This window comes from Acartia tonsa, chromosome 9, assembly GCF_053477335.1.
Source record: "Acartia tonsa isolate MP-2025a chromosome 9, ASM5347733v1, whole genome shotgun sequence".
Lineage (NCBI taxonomy): Eukaryota > Metazoa > Arthropoda > Copepoda > Calanoida > Acartiidae > Acartia > Acartia tonsa.
In genome coordinates, this window is record NC_137268.1 from 6,685,112 (window position 1) to 6,699,750 (window position 14,639).

The 14,639-nt window shown below is 31.1% G+C and overlaps 1 protein-coding gene across 2 annotated transcripts in view; it reads left to right on the top strand.

Annotated features, from left to right (window-relative positions):
• Positions 1 to 5,920: 5,920 nt before the first annotated feature.
• Positions 5,921 to 14,639, top strand: part of LOC145328092 (uncharacterized) — a 56,356-nt gene continuing 47,637 nt past the window's right edge. Inside the window, exons 1-4 of one of the 2 annotated variants that reach the window (XM_080171661.1) lie at positions 5,921 to 6,001; positions 6,859 to 6,956; positions 13,967 to 14,041; positions 14,306 to 14,418. In XM_080171661.1, the coding sequence (XP_080027787.1) occupies positions 5,926 to 6,001; positions 6,859 to 6,956; positions 13,967 to 14,041; positions 14,306 to 14,418 (362 nt within the window). In that variant the 5' untranslated portion in view covers positions 5,921 to 5,925. Of the gene's footprint in view, positions 6,002 to 6,858; positions 6,957 to 13,966; positions 14,060 to 14,305; positions 14,419 to 14,639 lie in introns of both variants that reach the window. The other variant, XM_080171660.1, reaches the window with a different exon arrangement.

Consider the following 14,639-nt stretch of genomic DNA (forward strand, 5'->3'; position numbering starts at 1 on the left):
GCTGAAAACTGGTTCTAATCCTGCGGGTATATAATGGTTGCGACGCCATACCAAAATATGACCATGAAGGCGCAGACTTGTCTATTTTGTAGACGGAAGCGTCTCAGTCTAAACCTAGTTTTTGCTCGGTTGTTTAAAGGTCATAGAAAACTTGATAAACCTGTTTTTAATAATTTGTGTTTTACAAAATTGACTTGTAAAGGCTTGTAGTATGTATACTGTTAATCTAGGTTAAATTTAGTATGGTTAAAGGCTTGTATACTGTATGGTTTAAATTTATGCTTATGGTTAGTAACACAACTTTTAACATACATTTAAGTATGGCTTCGAAACCGATTAATATATCAGCTTGATTAGAACCGGTTATCAGCCAAACTGAAAAATCATGCAAATCAAATACAAATAATTTTCCACGAATATTTAAATTACAAAATCTTAGTGGATATAATTTTTGTTTTACCATCCGCAGACACCTGTCTATAATACCATGCATGAATTGCGTTATTTTAAAGAATGTTTTTTTTGTTCTTTTATTTTTTTTTTTTCAGACCTTTAAATTTAATATTTATGCAACGTATTTTTTTCTTTCAAATAGATGATTTTAAATTGACCCAAGGTTGAAATGATTATTATTTTAAAATGATTTTGATTTCAATCTAATTTCAGTTTTCAACAATGAATTTTAGAAAAATAAGGGGCTTTTATGTTTTCATTCATCTTGCTTTCAAACCTTTTTTTCTTCAATTTTTTGTATGTTTTTACAAAACAGGTAATTTTACAAAAGTATTAGAGATAGACAAAATTAAAAAGTAAATAAAAAGGTGACTTCTGATTGTTGTTTACGCATCGTATTGTAGACAGCCTTAAAATATCTACATAAAAAAAAAATTTAAGATTAGACCAGTTTTGTTTGCCGAAAGTTGCCAAAGGCCCAGGCTAGCAAAACTTGTAATAATTTTACCATTTTTTTTCATTTTTGTGAAAATTTTTTTGTAATACGATGCTATACATAATTGTTTAGTTTGGCCTGGAACCGGTGCTAATAAAGCGAATATAAATCGGTTTCGAAGCCTTACTGAAAATAACACTGTATATAAGTCATGATAATAATACAGTATTAGTTATTTCTTTCATCGTATTATAAACGACTTTCCGCGGATATATGTAGAATGTACAATTTTAAGATTAAAACCAGTTTTTTAGCCCTGAGGTGCTGAAGGCACGGGCTAAAAACGCTGGTTTTAATCTTATGATTGTACATTTTTATATTCGTAGAAAGCTGGATATAATACGATGCTAGACATAGTTTTTTCGTATGGATAAGAACCGGTTCCTATCCACCGGACTCGAATGAATACGAGAAATATCATTACAAAATCATTAATATTAAATGATAATTAAGATTTATGTTTTTAATTTTTTGTTACTTTGAATGATAACCTCTTTAGTTTTGATTCGTGTTATAGCCTAATTTCCTCAAATATACGTTCTTCTTTAAATTGGACTCAAAATTACGGACTTAATTTGTAATTTTGAGTATATATGCTACAATTTGTATACGTCAGGGAAACAGTGAGTGGTAGATTGACGATTTCTGACTATATTATCATTAATATCCTGTCATATGTTAGAACCCTATAGTCCACATAAACTTATAATTAGCTTTTATAATGGACTGTCGATAAACTTCATTATTTCTTTTAAATACCATTGAGTCAAATTGTATGTAAGTACAACGTCCAAATATTATTGTCTAGAAAAGGTAAACGTTTGCATAGAAGATGAAGACTGATTTATCGCCAATTAACATATCTCTATATTTATGGATTTTTAGGTAGTTTAAATGTATGGGGTACATTTAGTTAAAAGAAAATCAAGGTTGATTCTAAGGAGCGAAGCTCTTCTTTAAAGCTTTTGTCTATTATTTGAAAATCTTAAAATAAGCTGAAACATTATATCTTTAAATGGCTTTTTTGATTAAGTAAGTCTTGCCTTTTAAGGAATCGTTGTAATAGGGGGGCTAAGTCTTTTACAACCCCCCCCCCCCCCTTTCCTTTAAATAAAAGTATGTAACTCATAGAGGCCAGAGGCGCAGCTCCTGTCATAAGCTAGAATAACTGAAACATCTTAAAGAGACAAGCAAATCTACTAACGTAATCTTTTTTTTCCCAGGGTATGAAAAAAATGTCATTCGGGATATATCAAGATAAAAACTGTTGTCTTACTTAAATAGATGACAACAAGAATTAAAATATCAAAAGATATTAAATGTACAATCCATGCATTTTGGGTTGATAAACGAAAAAGTTGTACAATGATATGTTTATATACTCAACTATTATGTACTTTTAAAAGTGATAATTCCAATAAGACTTTCAATATGTCGATATTATGGCAGCCACGACCTTTTTTCGATATAAATCTTTTAAAATGCATATAGAAAAAATGCCAACAGCTTTTAACGGCTGACGGGGACGTCCAAAGAGGGGGTTGGGGCAAAGAGTTGTACTTTTGGAATACAAATTTAAGATAGTTTACAAATTCATTGTAGAAAAGCTTCGCTTTGTAAAATAATAGTTTTGTTGCTTAAATAGATGAGAGAAATAAGACTGATTTTGTCTCAAAGCGACAGACATAATATTAGGATATGGACAGATGTTCAAAATGTTAATCATGTAATATTATGTAATATTTTCTTGTTTGTTCTGTTTCTGTAAATAACACTTCGTTTTTTACAGAGTAAAACAATTAGAAAAAAAGTAACCAAAAAGTAAACTTTTTCAAAATGAACAGCAAGAATAGTAAACTTGTAAAATTAATTGTCAATAAATAACTGAAAAGGACATTTTATTTAGATATAATAGTTATTTCTTAGCAGTTTTTTAGCCAGGATCGACGCATTAACGCATTAAAAGTATTAAAAGAGTTATTTATAAATCATATTAATATTACATAATTCAAATTTAATTAAATTAAATAAAATTAATTTGAATATTTGTCTTTATCCCTGAGGTAAAATAGGAAACAAACAAGACGATCTGTCCGTTTGTCAGGGATTAAGGAATGATTTTTGTGGTGGTTTACCTAAAAGTTCTCAGTCGAGCACAGAACTCCCCAAGCCCTAATTCTAATATATATAAATTAAAAATGAGAGAGGGGTGGTATTTATGTTTTGTTTATTACTTTAGATCAAGTTAGGATAAGTTATATAGGGAACTGAGCAGCTCCGCTTTGTTAGAGCTCCCCGGAGGGGTAAGACATAGAAACCCTCCCTTTTTAAAAATTTATTTCAAACACTAGGGGGGATAGATAAACAGTGAAAGAGTGAAATAACTTCTTTTGTTGAATGTGATCTTAGAAAAAAAATATGGCTCATCATAGCGCAGTTTCTATATACTTAGAGTAATTCTTTAAGTCAATGAAATCAGTAGAAAATTACTACATTTTTAAAAACAATAGTAATTTTTTATTATTTACTAAAAATAGCATTCATTGCCATCCTTGCGAGTCGACGTATGTAGTACGGAAGTAATTTCTAAATTAAATACTAGATGGAGGTTTATAGTCCTATTTTTATTTTATAGCACATCTTGGTATAGGGCTTGGTTATCATGGATTTTAATATTTTATATGATTTTTCAGTATTCTTTAAAAAAAATTAAAGATTTAAAATACAATAGCAACATTTTATACATTTTTAAGTAAGAAAACATCAATAATAAGCACAAATATAGTAATTGTAAAATAATAGGATTCAAATGTTGACAAAAACTTTTTAAAGAGTAAGTTATATTAGCAATAACTTAATTTATGACAATTTTATGATCTAGTCCGAAATATTTTTTTTATTATTTACGCTTCTTATTAACATAATTGTACTTGTTTATTAATGATTTTAAATCCTTATTGATTTCTTGACAAATTAACCTAAGCAGGAGATTTTCTAGATTAATAATTAATACTAGTATTTATCAAAATGTTTACAGTTAAAATTGTAGCTGGACAAAGTGTCTCAAAAATCTGCCATGTGACGTCATAAAAGCTAGGGAGATGAGAGTAAAAGTGGGAAAAAAATCCCTAAAAAAGATATGGATACTTCCTCATTTTTATGACGTCACGAGGCACATTTTTTTAGACACTTTGACCAGCTATTTAGAAATTTCAAGAAATATTTTACATACATTTGATAAGTATAATTCTCAAAATTCAGGTATCTTTAGGGATAAAACAATGGACAAAGTTAAGTTAACTCTACTATGAATTTAAATCATTGCATTGCATTGGTTAAAAAAATTGAACACTGATTTACTTACCACCCAATCAAAACTTAATAACATTACCAATAGTTTTAAAGCCACCTGGAGTGAGGGAAGTGATAAAACTGTCCTAGTTTAATTTACATTCCAAACTTTTTGGAGTAATGTAGTTTCAAAGATTATTTTAGGGTTAAGTTAGGGGTATTAAGGTATAAAGTTCCCAAGAGGGCTCTGCTGGGCAACAACTTACTAGAAAAATGGAAATTTAATTTAAGTGAGAGGGTGGGGGTAACGGGTGGATTTTGACTAATATATTTTTGTTGACATTAATAATTAAATCATATTAACGTCATGTCAATAGATTATAATAAAGAAAACATAAACCATCAAAAATGTTCCATGTTTAAAGGCAGCACAAATAAATAATTAGTCCTTTATAATGGTCATCTTGTATTAATGCTTATTATAATTGGATTTAAGTGGTAATCCAACAGATTATCATAATAACACCATATAATTACACGTACAACAATATAACGGTAGGGATATAGGGTTAGGATAATGGAGATTACTTAAGTACACTATGATTTCGAATTTTTAAAGTCAATGTAGTCAATTTGCGCAAATTTGCATTATAATTCATCACTTTGATAAAACATTTAATAACAAAAAAACAAGGATGACAACATCCATAAAAGCGAAGCACTGAAACGGTAGTGTCAGAACTTAATAATCAGAATATAAATGTATAAAAGTTTAAAAAAAAAAAACACGTTTAAAATGGACCTACGGACATTTTAATAATAATTATAGAGTTGCTACGCTTTCTAAATTATATCTAACTACTAAAGGAATCACCATGCAAAGTTTGAAATCGATAGGACAGTTCTAACATGCCTACATTAAAAATGCGTATAGAAGTGATTTTATATTAAATTCTCTCAATCTCTTTTGTTGTTTCTCCTTTCTATGGCCAGTGAATATCTACTCCATAATTCATTCTATCCGTTTGTTCCTCCTTGAAATCATTATGCTTTGCTACTCATGGATGTTGTCATCCTTTTTTATTAATTAAATTTTAAAGAAACATTTATTGCTAAGATTTTTAGTCAAAAGTAATTGATTATAATAATTAAAAGGAGTTTGATAATAAAATAAATTTAAATAATTTTGCTAAGATTTAATAAAGATAATGGTATTTATTGAATTAAATTAGAGTTAAATATATAAAATTAAGGCGCACACTGAAATATTCATCTTTTCTTTTCTTTCTTTCTTTGTATACTAGGCAGAACGCCTCTAGAGGCCTCTGGGTCACTTGATTTAAATGTGGGGGATCAATTTTAGAGGTTTTCCAAAGGCGATTCATCTTGGGTGGGTGGAGTTATCCTCCCCCAAAATAGACCACGCAACAGAAATTCTCACTAATAGAGAGACAATCATCCGGTCACTTTTACATAATTAAGGATATATGTAACTGATAATATATAGCTAGTAGTTACGAAGGACGGGCATACAAAATTGAGCTTGAAATTTCGAATAAAATTGTAGAAAGTTTTAACTAAATAGTTACTGTACTACACATGCCTGTTCTTTTCTCAGAATATATTGTTGTGCTACTAATATGCAAATAATTGAAAGTTTATATATTTTCTTTCAGAACTTCAAAATGATTCTGCGAAGATATTTGTTTTCTCTGGTCATCCCTTTATCCATGGCACAGCAGTTTGTTCCTTTAGACATAGGTAAGATATTCCTTTGTCCCCGCTTTCTTGGCTGCTATTTGGCATCTCAATAATCATAGTAAAAGTGTGTCCGACACACAGAAAACTGTCCCGAATTTGTATTAATTTTGAGGAACAAGACTCCAGTGACGTCGTATTTTTCTTTCCCGAAAAAGGGAAGGGGGGAAGAAAATCTCTTCAAAAGAGATGGAGAAAACCCCCTTTTATCCCATCTCTTTTTTCTTCCCCCCTTCCTTTTTTTTCTTCCCCCCTTCCCTTTTTCGGGAAAGAAAAATATGACGTAACTGGAGTCTTGTTCCTCAAAATTAATACAAATTCGGGACAGTTTTCTGTGTGTCAGTGTGTCCTATTACTGTATCAAGTATTTTTGCAATTTTGCAACAAATATATGTATACCTAATAGATAAAAATACGTCTAAAAAGGAATAATGGAAGGAGAAGTGGGAAAGGAAACCCTAAAAAAAAGAAATGGATTCAGATGCATATTTATGACGTCACACTTGACACTTTGCGTATTTTGCGTCACACTCTACAAGGTTTATTGTTCGTCCTTCCATCTGATTAGAGAGCTCAGCTTTTATAAATGTTATCATTCTCGTTTCTTAATTAAAATTCACAAAACCGAAAAATTGGTGCTTTCCTACAAAGTACCAGTCGAGTACTGGAACCCCTTCTTTTAATTTTTAAACTAAATTAGAAAAAGGGATGGGGGTTAGTTTTTCTTCTTTGAATAAAAATCAGATATTATACTATCTCTTGACATATTATTTAAGGAAATTCTAAATAGTATATTTAACAGTCTGAAAGTTCTGTAATTGTTAAGATTGGAAGTTGTCATCCTTGTTTACTAATTTTAGGAGAATATGTGAGAAATTCTCTGCTACCTGACGACGAAACCTTGGGCGGTATTTCCAGTATTTTTGATAAATCCAGCAAGGTGGATCTTAGCCATACGGTAAGTTATTTATTTTTGGCGGCTACGCCTCTAGAGGTATTGTGGAGGCATACGTCCCCTAAATAATTATATAAATTTCATTGGCCTGTGAAGGAGAACACTATTGGTTAACGAAATAATTAGCTACACATGGACAAAAACACAGAAGCATAGACAGAAGAATAACTTTATTGACAGAAGAAACCTTTTTTTTCTATCATATTAGGATTTTTATCTTAGGAGGTGTTAAGTTTAAATACAATGCCAATAACCTTAAATCATAAACTGCATTAATATTCTAGATTTGTTAAGAAAGGACTCAATAATCTTATTTTATTAAATTGGGGGTTAATTTAATTTATATTAATCAGGGGCTGCTATTCAGCCAATTGATTTCATTTTAAATTGCAAAAAATTAATATTTTTTTTGGGGTACAGCCTGTTTTTTAATGTAATTAAAGGGAAGTGGTAATAAGGGGGGATAAATAAGGTAAAGGGGTTGTAGAGATAATTTCACCTAGAATTGTTTGTTAGAATCACATTCGTTTTTCCCTGATATTAATGGACGTTCTTGAAACATTTACAGACAACAAAGTTGAACATACTAGGAAGACGAAAAAAGTCCCTCAAAAAATCAACATGTTACGTCATAAAAACGTGGTATTATCCATCTCTTTTTTAAGGTTTTTTTTCTCTTCTCCACCTCTCATCATCCCTCATTTTTATGACGTCATTGAGGATCTTTCTTCGTCTTCTATACTAGTTATACAATTAGTTTAGCTTCCCACAAAAATAGATTAGTGACAAATTTAAATGTACATAAAGTAATTTCTTTTTAAAATACACGCCACTCAGGAATCTAAAGAAATTATACAATGGCCGATAAATTCTTGCAACTCCCCATTGATGGTTAACAAAGTTACGCACTCTTTAGATTCAAATTATTGGTGGGAACGTTTGAACACTCAACTTAATAAGCATCTAATCAAAATTCCACAAAGTTATGAAGCCTACGAATTAGAAAACGTTATTATAAAACTTCGGGGACTAGGGTAATAAACAGCCCACTGTCCCCTCCCTCTCTCTCTGCATGCCACCCCTTGAAGATAATTATATTAGGTTGTTTAAATTACGGATATCCTTTATTTAATATGATAAAATTAATCACGACATTCCAACCCAAAAATTTATCACACACACACACACAAACAGAGAATTTAATTCAGAAAAATATTTAATAGTTATTTATTGCATAGTATTATATAGACAGCTTTCCACAGATATTAAAGTGAGAAATTATAAGATTAGAATAAGTTTTGTAAGCCTCAAAGGGCCGAAGGACCCAGCTGACAAAAACGGTATTAGTTTCATGATTTTTATTTTAATTTTCGTGGAAAAATTGTCTGTAATACGATTCTTTACACGATATTTCAGTAAGGCAAATATTAACCGGTTTCGAGGCCATACTGTAAATACTATTACAATTAACAAGCTACTAGCGGCAAAATTTGTCTTTTGGTAGTGTAGCTATTTCTAGGCCATAGAATTTTTTTTTTAAATTTCTTGTTGGGGGAAAGTTTTTTCCATTTCCCTATCCCTGTACCTTAACCTTCCTCTTTATTTTCTAACACAAAAAAATCTTTGTTGAAAAAAGGATATAATTATCTGTCTATCTATTTAGCTTTGCAATTAAACTTTATAATTATCTATCTATCTTCATAAAAAGGAGATAATTATCCATTCATTTACCTATCTTGTGAGAATATTTTGGTGATTTATATTACTTATATTTTTACACGTAAACTTTAATACTTACTTGTTTGTTGAACCAGATTACCATGTAGTTTAATAAAATGATACTTGTAACTTGCTAAAATAACAAAATATCTTTCTTTTTTTCTATCTTTCAAACTTTTTCTATCTTTCCTCTCTCTTATTCATCCTATTGTTATGCTTAATAAAACTGCATGTCTCCATGAGTAAAGACATATTTTCTGTAGAAAAAAATGGTGTAACAGAATATTAACTGAATATTCTTTAACATTGACTGATATCAAAATCATTTAAAATGTATATTTGCTGACAATTCCTTTAGCCAATAGGCTTTATATAAATAACTCACTTTGTCCCCATGCTATTTTATTATTTTTCATAATTATAATCTTCTCTTTCTTTGAATGTCGTCATTCTTGATTCATTAACTGATTGAAATTTGGAAATCCAAATAGAACAATAATCTATTATATGAGAAGTGAGAAATAAACCTATATTTGACAGTCTTGGTCTTCTATTTATTTTTTAAAAATCCTGGCCACCATTTGTGCATTTGTGTGAAGTTACATGCTGGTTTAACATGTACTTTCTATGTTTATACAATACATATTAACATATTCTTTGGTTCTGGTGCAGTTCATGCTAAAATGTTCGATTATTTCCAAAAATCTATTAACTTTTAAAGCTGCTAGCTGCCAAATGATGCAAAGAAGAGGTTGCCTGAAGAAAATACACTTAAAATACATATAATTGTGCATTATTGAGTAATGACTATTCCCGATTATTTGTAGTCTTTTTTTGGCGGTTAAAATATTTGACAAACATAATCAGATGTATGGGCGCTAGTTGCTTTTAAAGATCATAGATCTTTGAAGATAATCGATTCCAAGAACATTTTACAGTGACCTGAGGTGAATTTTTAAAAAAACTTTTGCCTCACTAAAATCAGGTTGCCCCACTAAAATTTTACACTACAATTATCCTCTCTAAATTTTTAGCGAGCCTCACTGATTTTAGTGGGGCAAACTAATTTTAGTGAGGCAAAAGTTTTTAAAGAATTCACCTGTGTATATGATCCTTTTTTAATCAACAAGTAAATATCTAAGTAAAGCTACTTAATAATTAGGGTCAATTTTACATCCCTAATCCACTCAGTAACGTTTCTAAACTTGAAAACTCTCTGTTCTTAAAAAAAATCAACAGATGTCTATCTTTCTAATGTATAAAATTGCTTGCATCATATGAACATTTGTAGGTGTATAAAGGGTGGAGAAAGTAAAAAAGGAATTTTAAATATGTGACAAAGAATATGAAGAATAAGATAGATGGATAGAAGGGCTAAGTAAAAATTGTTCAGGAGAGAAAAAGAGGGAAAGCAAGATAGTATGTGAGGGAAAGAGATAAAATTATAAAAAATTAAAATCACAAGGCAAACACTTATTAACAAGGACAATTTTGTTCCAAATAGGCTGATAAAAAACTAACATCTAAAAGTTGTAGAATAACTGAAAAAGACACAGATGAATTAAAAACAAGTAAGTCATAAGTAGCAAAGCACAAAATCATGGTTGGACAAACAGACAAATAGCTAATGTCCAGTTTTATAAAAAAAGAACATATAGATTAGAAAATGATATTGGTCTTAACCCTTACAGCTCGGGCCCCAATTCCCACCTTAATAGATCGGGGGGGGGGGGGGGGCTCAAAGAGCCCCCCCCTCTATCTCGGCTCCTGTTACAGATAAAGACGTAAAATTTTTTTCTGGTGGTTCATGTGTATTTTTAGAGAAAATTACTTTTTCTAGTCATAGCGGCCAGGCCGCTCCTTAGCCGCTTTTTAGCGGCCAGCCGCTAAATTTTAAAACAGCTGTAGAGCGGCCAATTTTGCAGCTAGGATGACCAAATTTTAGGACGAACTTTTATTTTTCATAACAAAAAAATTACTTTTTCTGATCATCGCCAAAAAACGGCAAATAACGGAAACCGCCATTTTCGGCGGTTACGGCGGTAAAACGGCGGTTGGCGGTGCCAATTAATACTTTTATCTGTTTGATGTTGCTCAAGGATTTACCAAAAAAATTTATAGGACTCTAGCTGTAATAGAAGCCACTATATTCATGATATATGTCTGTAGTAAAAGCCGGACAATAATCGGTCATAAAGTCGGTCAGGGAGCGGTCAAACGGTCATAACACAACTTTTCTCAGAAGGTCATTGATATCTAAGTATTCACCAAAAAAATTTTAGGTTTCTCCTTATACACAAAAGTCATAATGTAGAAATTAAGATTTATTTAGAAATTTTTTTCTAATTTTGGTGCTACCCAACCGACTTTGACCGGACACCACGACCGACACAGACCAGATATCCTAATAAAATCAACTCTTGCCGACGTATAATTACTAAACTTAAAAAGTCATGAAGTCACAGCACTCCATCTTACCTACAAAAAAAATGAGATTGAAAAAACTAGAGGGGGGGGCTCTTTGAGCCCCCCCCCCGATCTGTAAGGGTTAAGTAGCATGACCGAAAAACTAACAGAAAAAGTAAAGTCTATTTTGAACGACTGGCAAGAAATTCATGTTTTCCTCTAAACGTTTCTTACAGACGGACGGTGATTTTGAATGATAGAGTAGCTTCGTTAGAAAGAAAGTTATTTAACGTGATTTACATTTTTAAAAACGAGTTCCTATCAGATTGGATTTGGTCAAGACTGTAGAGTTGCTGTGCCTCTAAATAACCAAATACATTCTTTAATGTCAATTATATCAAACGATTGTTGTCTGACTGAATGTGATAAAATATATATATAGAGGTATAGAATAGATCAATGGCAGTTAAAATCAATCTTCCTAAAGCAAGTAATATCTATATATTAGAGTAAAACACTAGAGGGGTTAAATAATTGTACCTCCCAATCGCAACCGTCTTGTGCAACCATTCTATTGGGTCATTGAAAATCAACCAATGGTATCACTTATATTACACAGCAAAGTAGCAGAAAATAAATTAGAACAAAATTTTTTTTGTGCAAGTCCCCTGTTTGATTAATTTCCACCTATAAGTCTAAGTCAATTTTTGCTTCCCACCCTTTTATTTAACAACCTTTGTTTTTTAGTCTTTTTTTACTTAAAAATTTCAAACGGCTGTAATTTTCTTATTTTTGAAGCTAGAAGAACATTTTTTTCCCATAAAATGTTTATCTTTATGTAAATTTTACATTAGAAATATCGCAGTCGGCGGTCGGCTGGAAAACGGCGGCGGATATTTATGAAATTTTAATACGTTATGTAGACATGTAAGAAAAGCCTAAGTTTAAAATTTGAAGTCTTTAAATAAAAAATTGTGGCCACAGGAGCCTTTTAAAGATTTCTGGAGACCTTGAGGATCAGGACCTGCAGGATCATACCTGGAACCTGAAATACTTAAAGTCACGCAGTTTGGGCTCTTTATCTTTCACACACAGAAAATTACCGGAGGGGGGGGGGCGTTCAACGCCCTCCCCCCCCCCCTTCTCCGACCGTTAAGGGTTAAGATTCCTGTGAGTTAAAACTCTAAAAGAACAATAACATACGACAAATAAGAGGGATTTAAATACTTAGTTTCATTCTCTAGCTATAGAGTAGCTGCGCTCCTCAAACAAAGAAATTACAATTTAAATAGTTTCTATTAATATAAATAACATTAACCCCTGAAACAATGGAGAAACACATTCTTGTAGTTATAGTAATGTTTTTGTAATTTAAAAATGCATGCAAGCTTTTAAACTTTTAAAACAAGAACAAATTATTTATAAGTAGTATAGCACGTACTTTGTGATAACGAACTGTCATCTTGAAAGTTACGAGTTGAATCCGTGAATTTTCTGCCATGTCAACCGCGTGAGGCATGTAAACAGCCTTGTAAAGACCTAAATGAATAAATTATCAACATGGTAATTATCAAAATAAAAAAGTGTCATGTGTGACGTCATAAAACTACATATATTATTCATTTCTTTCTTAGGGTTTACCTTTCCCACTTCTTCTTTCAACCTTCTTTTTATACGGCTTTTTCATGACGTCACACATAACACTTTCCACTGTCCCAAAATATATGCTTACTATATTTCATAAAGTAGAAAGGTTTTAGGCTATTTTCTTACTCACTCTCTATACATAAGAGGCTAGGGTTAAAGCAACCAATGTCATAAACATATTTATTTATAAAACATAATTATAAAGTAGCTACGCTTCTGAAAGTCCTTACAATGACAATTGTTTAGAATGTAATTACACAAAGTAATCAAGTTCTTAATTTAAAACATACATGCTCCTAACTCTATTCGTGAGGGGGGGGGGGCGGATTTAAATCTGATTTTAAAACAATTTTAGTACAACGACGCTATTCCATAATCATTGACTGTACGGTTAGATCTTTTCAATAATTTTGGAAAATTAGAATTGTTCTATTGATTTCAAACTTAAGATTATGATTCCTGTAACAGTTAGGTGCGATTTAAACAGCGTTAAGTAACTCTATAATTATAACCAGAAAGTTCGTACTTCTATGTAAAACATGATGATTTTTAAATCCTTTGACAATGTTTTAATTATGGTATTTATCGGATTTTTGGAATATTGATTCCTAGGACTACAAAGTACAATATTTTAAGCAAATCATCTTTATAATCAAGTCATAAAATGTAAGTATATTTTTAAAAATGAATCATGTATTGAATTGAAACAAGTTTAATTTAAATATTTTTTTAGCTTACAATGCAAATTCACAGTTTTTTTGGAGACACCAATAATTTTCAACAAATATGGAAAAAATGATCTCTCTGTAACATAAAATTTAATATTAATGAAGACATTTTTCATGAACAAAATTTGACTTTCATGACCCTGAATTAGCATGTTCACTTAAAACATCCATAATTTTTGAAAAAAAAGAAAATTTGGTTGAAAATTTAAGAATACTTATTTATCGCATTGTTTAAAGACAGGTTTCCGCGGATATTGAATGAAAAACTATAAAATTTATTTTCTGTCTAAACACTAGGGTATTAGGCTCAGTAACATCCAACAGGCAACCAACTCTTTGATTGTACGACCTGTCTGGAAGTGTAAAACTGTGCATGGTAATGAGTAATGCCTGTTTTCAACCAAGACATTCCCTTCTCATTAAACTGAGATTCAAAATCATCACCGACCCAATGACGATCGAATGCGCTTGTGTAAAAAGCACTTCATCCAACTATACCTTTGTTCTTTTCAGGGGTGCGGACAAAAATCTATGTGTGAGGTGCTGTCCAGCAGGAGAATAGGAGAAGATGAAGATACAGGACTACAGGTATTCGGAACAGATGAGGTAACAATATGGGGTTTCATAAACAGCTTTCCGCGGATATAAAATGCACAATTATAAGATTAATCCAGTTTTTTTTAGGGTTTAAAACCGGTTTTATTCTTATGATTGTACATTTTTTATACGTAGAAAACTGGATATAATACGATGCTAGATATAATTTTTTTCTATGGATGAGAACCTGTTCTAATCCACCGGATATTAATCGGTTTCGAAAGAATGAAAAAATAATGCAATTATTCATTTCAGAAAACAATCCGAGATGCGGGATTGATCCGTAAGGGATTGGACTACGGGATCGATGCTTTGAGAACTTTTGCAGCTCCAGCGCTTAGTAGGATTGGACTTGGAGCTCTTGCCAGGTATACAAAAATAAATATAGACTGGTTGTGAATAGATGAATAGTTATTTTATTAGACGATAGATGAATGAAAGAGACAAGAATTAAAAGTCTTAACATCTCTAGGTATTCTACATTTTTAAAATATAAACCCAATAACAAGCGGATACGTGGCAGTAAGGCTGAAATAGATAGATAATAAATAAATGTTTTTATAAACAAAACTTCTTTATAATGCACTTT